The sequence below is a fragment of the Peromyscus californicus genome, unplaced genomic scaffold (genome assembly GCF_007827085.1).
Source record: "Peromyscus californicus insignis strain IS unplaced genomic scaffold, ASM782708v3 Scaffold_2__1_contigs__length_46816999, whole genome shotgun sequence".
Lineage (NCBI taxonomy): Eukaryota > Metazoa > Chordata > Mammalia > Rodentia > Cricetidae > Peromyscus > Peromyscus californicus.
The window spans coordinates 7,662,964-7,673,929 of NW_026294540.1; the positions used below are offsets into that span (position 1 = coordinate 7,662,964).

Sequence of the window (10,966 nt, forward strand, 5' to 3'; positions counted from 1 at the left end):
GTGTTACATTACGGCTGTATGTTTGTGTATGGGTGTGTGTGTGCGCGGGTGCACATGCGTGTATGTGTGTCCGTGTGCCACAGTGTGAGCATAGAGGTCGGAGGACAACGTGGCTGGTGTCCCTTCTCTCCTGTCACGTGGATCTCGGCGATCTAGCTCAGGACCTTGGCAGCAAGCTCCTTTACTCACTGAGCCCTTTCAGTGGCCCGTGTACCTCTTGTATGCAGATGTGTAAGACAGTGGGTGGCAGAGCCTGGGGCTTGGGTCTCAGGGTCCATGGTCATCATGAGCCTATTTGGTTTCACCCGGAGCTGTATTGGTGTTGCATGGAAAAAGCCTCACGACCCAGCAGCCTTCTCAGTCCTAGGTAAAGTGGGACAGTAGATCTCTCTGTGTCCTAGCCATATCTCTTATTTATCTTGTGTGACTGAGCAAGTCGCTTGGCTTTCTTTGTGCCTCCGTTTCCTTCTCTACAAGATGGGAATCATCTCGAGGCTCTTTTGAGACTGAGTTGGGCTCATTGGCATACTGCTCCTTGTGCACAGTTAAAGTACCCGACAGATGTTAGGCTTTATTCCGGAGGATGAGGCAAGGTGTGGGAATTCTGAACATCAGTTGTTTTGCTGGGAAAGGATAGGCCACGGCTTGAATCTCCTGAAACATTTGCCTCTGTTTACCCTCTCCCGACCACCAGCGAGCCCCTCGCTTGCTTCTCAGCCCATGAAAACTTGCTTCCTGGGGGGCAACGTGACGCTCACCTGCCAAGTGACGGGCGCCAACCCACCCGCCAGGATCCAGTGGCTGAGGAACCTCTCGAGGCCAGACGCAGTCATCCAGCCCAGCAGCCACCATCACATTACACAGCACGGCCAGGACTCCTTCCTCACCATCCACAACTGCTCCCAGGACCTGGACGAGGGCTTCTACTTCTGCCGGGCTGAGAACCTCGTGGGGGTGAGGGCGGTAGACATCTGGCTGAGTGTGAAAGGTAGGTGCCGAGGGTGGCCCCGAAGAGTTAAGAGCCTCAGAGGACCTGGCGCCATTGAGGGGGAAGGCCTTGGGGCCCCCCTTCACGTAGGCCGTGGCCAATTGAAGATGGTGTATCTGCTTGCCTGTGCTTTGACAGGGTGACTGAGAAAATTAGTGTCCAATCCTGGAAGCACTGAAATTACTCCTGTTACTCACCCAAAACATATGTGCTAGAACCTGCATATATACATATACATGCATACACACACACACACACACACACACACACATATATATATATATATATATATAGTGAAATTATTGAATTGTAACAGCAAAGGGAATTCATAGTTCTCTTCTATCCTGGAACTCCCTGTGGTGGGGCAGGGCAAGTTCTAGAAATCATGGTTAACAATTTGTATATCTTTTTTTTTTTTTTTTTTTTAAGATTTATTTATTTATTATGTATACAGCATGTATGACTGCAGGCCAGAAGAGGGCACCAGATCTCCTTATGGATGGTTGTGAGCCACCATGTGGTTGCTGGGAATGGAACTCAGGACCTCTGGAAGAGCAGTCAGTGCTCTTAACCTCTGAGCCATCTCTCCAGCCCACAATTTGTCTATCTTAAGGCATAAAAGCCCTGGGTCCCACCTCCTTCCCCTCATAAGGGCATGGTGACACCTGTCTGCAATCCCATCACTCAGGAGGTGGAGTCAGGAGCATCGGAAGTTCAAGATCATCTGAGATACGTAGAGAGTTTGAGGCAGCCTGGGCCATCAGGTCCTGTCTAAAAACAAGAAAGGAAGGGCGGAGGGGAGGGAGGGAGCAAGGCAGCCATGTCCCCTTTAATACCAGAGCTGCTGTTTAAATGTCTTAGTCACAACTTTTTACCCAAAGTTTTTCTAGGGCCCTTGGTGTGAAGAGATGTAAATTACACAAATCAAGCATTGGCTGATGATAAATCATAGAGCAATTTTTGGGAAAGCTTTTTTGGGATATACATGCACTTTCACTGTTTATTAAATATGACAGCAAACGGGCCTGCTAATGAGAGGGGTGCACACGGTTCATTTTACGCAGAGAATTAAATTGTGGGCTGGTAAGATGGTTCAGTGAGTAGCTTCCAGGTCTGACCACCTCAGTTTGGTCTCCAGGACCCACATGGTGAAGGAGAGATCCAGCTCCCCCAAGTTGTCCTCTGACCTCCATGCATATGCTGTGACGTGGCGTGCCCAAGCACATGGCAGCACACACACAAACAAAAAATGTAATAAAGAGAATTAAATTTGGGGTGAGTGTGTTAACCTGCGGCGCACAGAGTGTCTTCAGTGTTGTTCAGAGTAGAGTGATATTTTGATTTTTGTATTGTCTTTGCTAGAGTGCTTGGAATTACAGGTGTCCGTCACCATGCCTGGCTTTCTTCTGTGATTTTTTTCTGAAGTTTTAACATTCTCCAGACAGACTTGATTTTTTGTGGGTGGTGTGTGGTCAGATCAAGTTTCCTTCCTCGATTTGGCCCCTCCCACCTTGCCTGAGTTTGACCCAGCTCTGTCTGTCCTGGCTTCCCTTGTTCACCTCCATGACAGTACCACCATCTCCAGTTGGTTCTTCATGTGAGGTAGGGTCCTTTATGTAGCCCTGGCCAGCCTAGAACTTCCTCTGTAGACTAGGCTAGGCTTGAACTTGTGATCCTCCTGCCTTGGGCCTAGGTTACCATACCCAGATGTCACATTTCTCTCTCTGTGTGTGTGGCCAGTGCCTAAATTCTCTGTTCTGGTTGGGCAGGGGTGGCGCACACCTCTAATCCCAGCATTCGGGAGGCAGAGGCAGGCGGATCTCTGAGTTCGAGTCTAGCCTGGTCTACAGAGTGAGTTCCAGGACAGCTGGGACTACACAGAGAAACCCTGTCTCAAAAAAAAATAAACTAACTAACTAACTAACTAACTAAATAAATAAATAAATAAATAAATAAAAAGAGCTCTCTGCCCTGGCCCGTCGATCACTCTGTTTACTGTGGCACTAACTCCCACTCACGCTCACTGTGGCCTTGGAAACAGTCCTAATGTCTGGCCCACGCAATGCCCCTTAACTTTACAGTGTTCTTTCATGCTCCACGCTTCACTTGACTCCCTAAACTCCCTCTGCCTGAGGGTGATTTCGGAGTGGTCCTGTGGACCTAAAACCAAGAGGAGGCAAGAAGTGGATTTGGGCTGAAGAGCGGAGGTTTTACCTGACCATGTGAAAGGGCTCACGGTGTGATCTCTTTACAGAACCTCTGAATGTCGGGGGCATCGTGGGGACGGTGGTCAGCCTCCTCCTGCTGGGACTGGCCATTGTCGCCGGGCTCATACTGTATTACAGCCCTGTGTTCTGCTGGAAAGGTAAGAGCCCCTGGAGTTCCCCTGCTTCTTTCTCTTTCAGGCTTAAAAAAGAAAAATGCCGTGGGTGGGGCTGGAGAGATGGCTCAGCAGTTAAGAGCACTGGCTACTCTTCCAGAGAACCCGGGTTTGATTCCCAGGATCTGCTCACAGCTGTCTGCAACTCCAGTTCCAGGGGATCCAGTGCCCTCTTTTGGTCTCCTTGGACACCGGGCATCCATGTGGTGCACAGACATACATGCAGGCAAAACACCCATATATATATATATATATATATAAATAAGTAAAAATGTAAAATGCTGTGTGTAGGAGGAAAACCATATGCCCAGCTTCCACCTACTGCCCTAGCCTATGAATGCTTCATTGGAGCAATGAGTACAATAATGAGGCCCCTAAGTTCCCAAGAGTTTTGAATGTTCCTTAGTTGTTCATCTTTTGTCAATGTTAGGTTTTTTTTTTTTAAATCTTTAATTATGTATTTATTTATTATTTTCTCTGTGTGTGTATCTTTTGTATGCACAGGAATGTATATGTGCCCATGTATGCCATGACTTGAGACAGGGTCTCCATGTACTGGATGCTCACCCCTTTGGCTAGGCTGCCTGGCTAGCAAGCTCCTAGGCTCCACCTCCCCCGCCCCCCAACAATGTTGGGATCCCAGGTACATATAACCATGCCTGGCTATTTAGGCATCTGAATGTGATCTCAGGCCCTCGTGCTGTTGGGTGATCTCAGCCATTGCTGGTTTGATTGAAAACTCTGAGACAGCAATGATGCCCCGGATGCTCACTTTTGTTTTCTTTTCTCTCTTCAGCAGGGAGCACTTTCAGGTGAGTGCTCTTGGGATTCTAATCCAAAGGCCACTTCCGTCCTTTCCTATCGCTTCTGTTTTCTTCCTGTAAGAACGATAATAGTTACTCTGACGGAGCCAGCCATGGCCCTGACCCTGGGTTGGGCGCTTCCCAAGGCATGGTGGGAAAACCTCCATCTTGACGACCTCCTGAGGTGGGTGTGTGCATGTGTCTGTTTTACTGATGAGAAGGTGGAGAGACCCAATGGAGTGATAAGGATCTGCTGGTGAATCCAGGAAGCAGGCGGTGGTAGGGTCTGATGCATTCCAGAGTCCTGTGCTCCTGTATAAGGGGGACCTATGGGTTGGGCACGATGAAGCATGTAGACCATGTGTACACATGAGCCAGGTCGCTCAGCCGTTTGCTTTATTCCATTTTCTAAAAAGAGCAAAAGGAAGACCGAGTCTTAGGCTCATAGAATGTACTGGAAGACAAGTCTAAACATGCCCAGAAGTCCCCACCCTTGCACAAAAATAGCGAGGGAAAAGTAAACAAGTGGAATGTGTATATTTCATTTCCCAAGTGATGCTGGGCAGTAGAAAGTGGTTTTTTTTGTTTTTTTTTTTTCATTCCTCACAATGGAGTCTTATTGTTCTAGAACAGTCTTTCGTGGGGAATTATTCCGTTTGCCACTCTGTTTTTGAGGGCCATTGTCCTGGCAAATTTGCCATTCCCAGGCTTATCCCCAGGTGACACCAGTGTGGCATTGTGGGAAGTGGCTTTGGAACCATGCCCCTGGGCCCCAGTTGCTGTTCCTGAGTTCTGTGCATGGAGCTTCCTCTGAGCCTTCATCCCCTCCATCCATTTCACAGAGGGGTGTAAGGAGGGTGAATTGTGGCTGTAGTGCTCCTGGGCTTGTGGTCCGTGAGTGAAGCTCACCATTCCCTCCTTAAGAAGCGTGTAGCCAGCTGGGGCGGTGGTGGCGCATGCCTTTAATCCCAGCACTCGGGAGGCAGAAGCAGGCGGATCTCTGAGTTTGAGGCCAGCCTGGGCTACAGAGTGAGTACCAGGAAAGGGGCAAACAAAGCTACACAGAGAAACCCCGTCTTGAAAAACCAAAAAAAAAAAAAAAAAAGCGTGTAGCCAGTTGAGGCAGGACGGGGCAGTGGTGAGCCAAGAGCAGTTCCACACCTGAATGCTGGACATAGAGCCCAGATGCGCATGGAGGAGAGAAGAGACCTTACCCGAGGATCAGGAGAGATCTCCAGGAGTGAGACAGAAATAAGAACATTTTAGGAAAGAACCCAGCTTTGTTTTTAGTTTTACTTTTTTATTTTTATTTTTTAACCTTTGGAGACAGGTTCTTAGGTATCCCAGGCTGGCTTCAAACTCACTATGGTAACCAAAGATGACTTTAAACTTTGGATGGTCCTGGGTTCACCTGCCAAGTGATGGAATTTCGGGCATACCCCACCATGAATATATACTGGGCACGTACTCCCGCCACTGAGCCACACCCCCCAGCTCAGAATGCAGCATTTAGATTCACTCCATGTTGAGAAATAACAGGGCTGGATGCCTGAAACAACATGGTAGGGACAGCCTATAAACAAATACCTACAAAAGACACGGCCACCATCTTTCACCCTCCGTGACTACATCTCTTCCTGAGGTTACAACCTCACGGTCATGACTGAGCCATGCTGACTGCTTGAAGAATATTCCACAGTCTTAAAGGGATTACAAGGCGCCTGGTGGTGTCTGTTCATTGGGGCTCAAGCTGGGATAGATGACATCTGACTTTTTTCTCTCTCCTTTGGAAATTAGGGGGCAGGACATGGGTGACGTCATGGTTCTGGTGGATTCCGAAGGGGAAGAGGAGGAGGAAGACGACAAGGAAGATGTTGAAGAGGTAGAGCAGGGGACAGATGAGAGAGAGGAGTTGCCAAGAGAGATACGCAAGCATGGCCACATTCACAGAGTGACTGCGCTGGTCAATGGGAACTTAGACCGCATGGGGAATGGACTCCAGGACCTGCATGGTAAGCTTGCCCGCCTTCTAGATACTCGGATCCATGTCATCGGCTTCCCCGGAGGTGTCTCTAAGGAGTAGGGGGCAATTCCTTAAAACCTAAGGAAGTTAACTAGCTCAAGTTTAGTCTAGAACCTGAAACTCCACATTTGGTTGAGTGCTCCATCCCAAAAAACAAAATGTGAAACATTTAGTTGTCAATGTATGTCCCAAGCCTGATGCTTCAACGTATTTGAACTTAGTTTCATGCATTAGATTACTTAAAATATCGTCTGAAATGGGGCTGGCAAGATGGGCTGCCAAGCCTCGATGACCTGAGTTCAGTCTCTGGTGAAAAGAGTGGATTCACCCCCCAAACTCGTCCTCTGACCTCCACCCACCCCCACTAAATACATAAACCATAAAATTAATATTTTTTGCAATTACCTACAGATGACCTACTTAAGGGAACTATAAAATAAACTTAAGAGTTCATGTCTAGACTTGGGTCCCACCCTATGGATTTTCATTCTGTACATGCAGATTACCCACAATCTGAAGTCCACATCGCTTCTGGTCCCACGCATTTAGGGGAAGATAATCACCATGTATTAACTACCGGCGCAGAGAAGAAATCATCTAACAAAGGACGTGGGGCAGACATAGTATGGGGATTGTTGAATAGGAAAGAAAGCCCTTTATTGTCTGAGTGGGCAGCTTGCTAAGACCAGCAGGCTGAGTGCATGAAAATGGGTGTGTGGGGGGGAATTAAAATGGAAGTAAAATTTATCCAGTGCTGAGAGAAACCCCCAGGAGAACTGTTCTGATGGTCGGTAGATTTAAAAATCCTGAGACCAGCCGGGTGGTGGTGGCGTATGCCTTTGATTCCAGCACTTGGGAGGCAGAGTTAGGTGGATCTCTGTGAGTTCAAGGCCAGCCTGGTCTATAGAGCGAGATCCAGCACAGGCACCAAAACTACACAGAGAAACCCTGTCTTGAAAAAACCAAAAAAAAAAAAAAGCCGGGCGGTAGTGGCGCACGCCTTTAATCCCAGCACTCGGCAGAGGCCGGCGGATCTCTGTGAGTTCGAGGCCAGCCTGGGCTACCAAGTGAGTTCCAGGAAAGGCGCAAAGCTACACAGAGAAACCCTGTCTCAAAAAACAAACAAAAAAAATCCTGAGACCAGCAAGGTGGTGGCAGTGCATGCCTTTATTCCCAGGCCTCGGGAGGCAGCAGCAGGTGGATCTCTGTGAGTTCGAGGCCAGCCTGGTCTATACAGTGAGTTCCATGACAGCCAGGGCTACACAGAGAAACCCTGTCTGAAAAACAACCCAAAATCTTGAGACCTTAAAAGAAGATGAGCTGGGAGGGGTAATTTGGCCAGGGGCAGCTTTGGGGAAGAGGTGGCTCTGAGGCAGATCTAGAAGGGCAGTTGAGTTTGAATAAGGAGAGAGAACATTTCTTTCTGTTTGAGTCAGGATCGTAATGGTGACAAGTACTAGCCATGTCTAGATTCTGAATTCAGAGAACAGGTGACTTCTGGGTATGATGGTGCAAGCCAGCCCTTGGGAAATAGAGGCAGGAGGATCAAAAGTTGAGTTATCCTTGGCTACGTAGTGAGTTTTGGGCCAGCCTGGGCTACGTGAGACCCTGTCTCAAACGGAACAAAATGGAATGAGGGAGATCGTGATACACCCTGCCCTACCGCGCTTCCTCCTCCATAAGGTCCAATTCTGTGGCTCACAAGTCCTCAGGATGACAGAGGCAGACGGTAAAACCCTCTCCCCTTGCTGTCGAGATCATTCGGTTCCATCTCTTTCACCCCCCCCCCCCCCCCCCCCCCCCCCCCCCCCCCCCCCCCCCGCACAGGTGACAGTGACGAATGGCAGAGTGACGTTGTTGAAGAGGAAGACAAGCCAGTTTGATGAAGACAGTCCACTGGCCACGGGTCTTGCGAGTTCAGTTTTGCCCGCCCTCTGACCGCTGCCTGGGAGTTTGCGTTAGTGACGGCTCGGCTCTCCCAGCCCGGGGAAGCCATCTCTCCTCCTGGCTTGTTCCACTGATTTCATTTGGTGTGGGTTACCTCGGTGGTGTGAACTGCACTGGGAAGGAGTAGCCGGTGCGGGGCAAAGTTACCAGTGGTGTCTGAGGTGCCACTTGGCTGTGACACTTGGCTCTACCCAGGTTGATGTACTGTGACACTGATTTTTTTGGGGGTGGGGGGAGGTGAGGGCACCCACTTGGTATCTGTGCCCTGTGCCACTATTCAAGGTTCGCCACCAGCTTGCCCAACACAAAGGGGAACATGGAGGCGGGCTTTTTTTTTTTTTTTTTTTTTTTTAATCAACGTAGAGAGGTAAGGAACCAGGCCCCTTCCAGGGAGAGGGGAGGCAGTTGGGTTGGACCTCAGAGTCAGACAATGAGGCTGCTTTTCTTGTTATTTTGCCTCTCTTTCCCCATCTAGAATAACCACGAAACAGCACCACTTTCCAAGCTCCTGAGGGTGTAAAGGTGTCTAGGGGGTGCTCGACAGAGCTGCTGTTGGGGGGCCTTCTTTGTAGACTGTGTCTGTTCTGACCACCCCAGCTATTTTTCCCCTAGAAAAGGGACACCCCTTTTCCTTATAGCTTCTTGGTTTACGGAGCTGCATATGGTTATAAAAGGCCCCTAAATGATGGACCTAAGGTCAGCTTCCGGCTTCTCTTTCCTTGTGTCTCTTGTGCTGTGTGCAAGGAGGCAAGGGAAACATTTCCTAACAGAGCATCTGGCCTGAACTGGACAGACAGTCCACTCAGCCTCAATTTCTGTGTCTCGGAAATGGGAATACATGTATTTCCTTCTGACTTAGTAGGGGGATGTGCTGATTAAGGACAGTAAGTTGGGGTTGGGGATTTAGCTCAGTGGTAGAGCGCTTGCCTAGCAAGCGCAAGGCCCTGGGTTTGGTCCTTAGCTCCAGGAGAAAAAAAAAGAAAAAAGGACAGTAAGTTTCAAAAGAAAATAGTGGGTAATGAGTTGAGCTTGGGACAGCTAAGTTCTGGGGATTTTTTTTTTTTTAATTTCATCTAAATATTCTGAAGTCAGGGATCTTCTAAAGGTGCAATAGGTTATGTGCTAGCCATGAAAATCTGACTTGGAATTTGCACTCCGTACTTTTGCGCATCCTGCTCAGACAAGACAAGGTCTAGGGCTTTTAAGGACACTGTAACACTGGGGCCCAAGAGTCCTGAGCAGCTGGTGAGCAGAAATACCTGCAAAGGGGCAGGAAGGGACTGTACTGAAGGATCCGCTGCCAGTGTGACCAGTCCTGAGCTCCGGGAAGTTCAGCTGGCTGTGAACGTGAGCCCTTGGGAATTGCAGTGGAGTGCGGTTCTCTTGCCTTGTGGTACCTCATGCACTGGGTCACTCCAGTCTGTCATGTCACAAGGGATACTCAGGTTGTCTTCAGTCCTGAGAGCTGGCCTCTCCTCTGAGGCCTAATGATAGAGCTCCTGAGTTGATCTGTGACTCAGAGGCAACTTTGAAAGAGAAGCTAGTCAGAGGGGAAGTCATAGTTGGGAACATAGTGAATGTTTTGTGAGATCACCGGGTGCTTCCCACAGCTTCCTCTTCTGCACACACCTGGCAATAGGAAATATTTGAGGGTTTTTCCACTAGCAAATGGGAGCTTCAAGGGCTTGGTGCCAAATGCTGTTCTGAAGCCCTGACCAGTTATCATTGTCACTCTTACCAGACTGTATGCACATTTATAAAATGGCAGATCAGTTAAGAGCCCAGGCACTCAAGGGCTTCATGTTTGAATTTGTGAAAGATTGGACCCCTCACCCTCTTCTTTCCTTTAACACAATCCATACCCAGATCGCAAGGCATATGGATGATGGGTTACAGACTCTGTATGGGGAAGTCCAATTTGTGCATTCATCTTTAAAAAAAAAAGGTGTCTGCATGTATTAGTTAACTCATGAGATCCACTTGTTAGAAGCAGGTAGAAAAACACTTCAGAGTTGTTTTAATCATACTGATTTCCCTCAGAAGCCAATAGACATGGGAGAGGGCTCTGCAATCCCATGCTTTGGCATTAGCTCCATTTCCCACAATTGCAGAAGCACATGAGTGTCACCCTTGATGGGTACAACTTTGTACAGTAAGTGCCAATCAGATTTCTCAACACGGGACTGGCTGCCAGCTGCTGCAAAGGGAGTCTGGAGGTGGCTATGTGATTGACCTTACCATTTGATAGGGGAAATTTTGGAGAAATTAGTTCTAAGGTTATGAATTTTTAAGAGATGTTGGAATAAAGTTATTTTTTAACATACAATTCAGTGATCTTGCTTTATACCTGATGAGTAAATGTAAAGAATGGGGGTTATGGGCTGGAGAGATGGCTCAGAGGTTAAGAGCACTGACTGCTCTTCCAGAGGTCCTGAGTTCAATTCCCAGCACCCACATGGTGGCTCACAACCATCTGTAATGAGATCTGGCGCCCTCTTCTGGCCTGCAGACATAACAGGCAGACAGAACACTGTATACATAATAAATAAATAAATCTTTTAAAAAGGGGGGGCCGTTAGAGTTGAGCCTGTCATCCCTGCACTTGGGTAGCTGAGGCAGGACTGCCGAGTCCAGCCTCGGCTATGGAATGAGACCTTGCCTCAAAAATCAACCAGGGCTAGAAGATGGGACTCAACCTATAAAGGCATTTACTTCCAAGCCTGACAGACCTATGTTCAGTCTTGGACCCACAGGTAGGAGAGAACCTATTCCCCCAAAAGTTGTCCTCTGACATCCAGGTGCACACCATGGCATCCCTCACCTCG

General features: G+C 48.5%; 1 protein-coding gene across 1 annotated transcript in view; it reads left to right on the forward strand.

Annotated features, from left to right (window-relative positions):
- Vsig10 (V-set and immunoglobulin domain containing 10) overlaps positions 1-10,467 on the forward strand; it is a 35,917-nt gene extending 25,450 nt beyond the window's left edge. The window contains exons 5-9 of the mRNA XM_052755165.1: positions 695-988; positions 3,243-3,353; positions 4,165-4,180; positions 5,969-6,183; positions 8,022-10,467. Of these exons, the coding sequence (XP_052611125.1) occupies positions 695-988; positions 3,243-3,353; positions 4,165-4,180; positions 5,969-6,183; positions 8,022-8,077 (692 nt within the window). The 3' untranslated portion in view covers positions 8,078-10,467. The remainder of the gene's footprint in view (positions 1-694; positions 989-3,242; positions 3,354-4,164; positions 4,181-5,968; positions 6,184-8,021) is intronic.
- Positions 10,468-10,966: the final 499 nt, after the last annotated feature.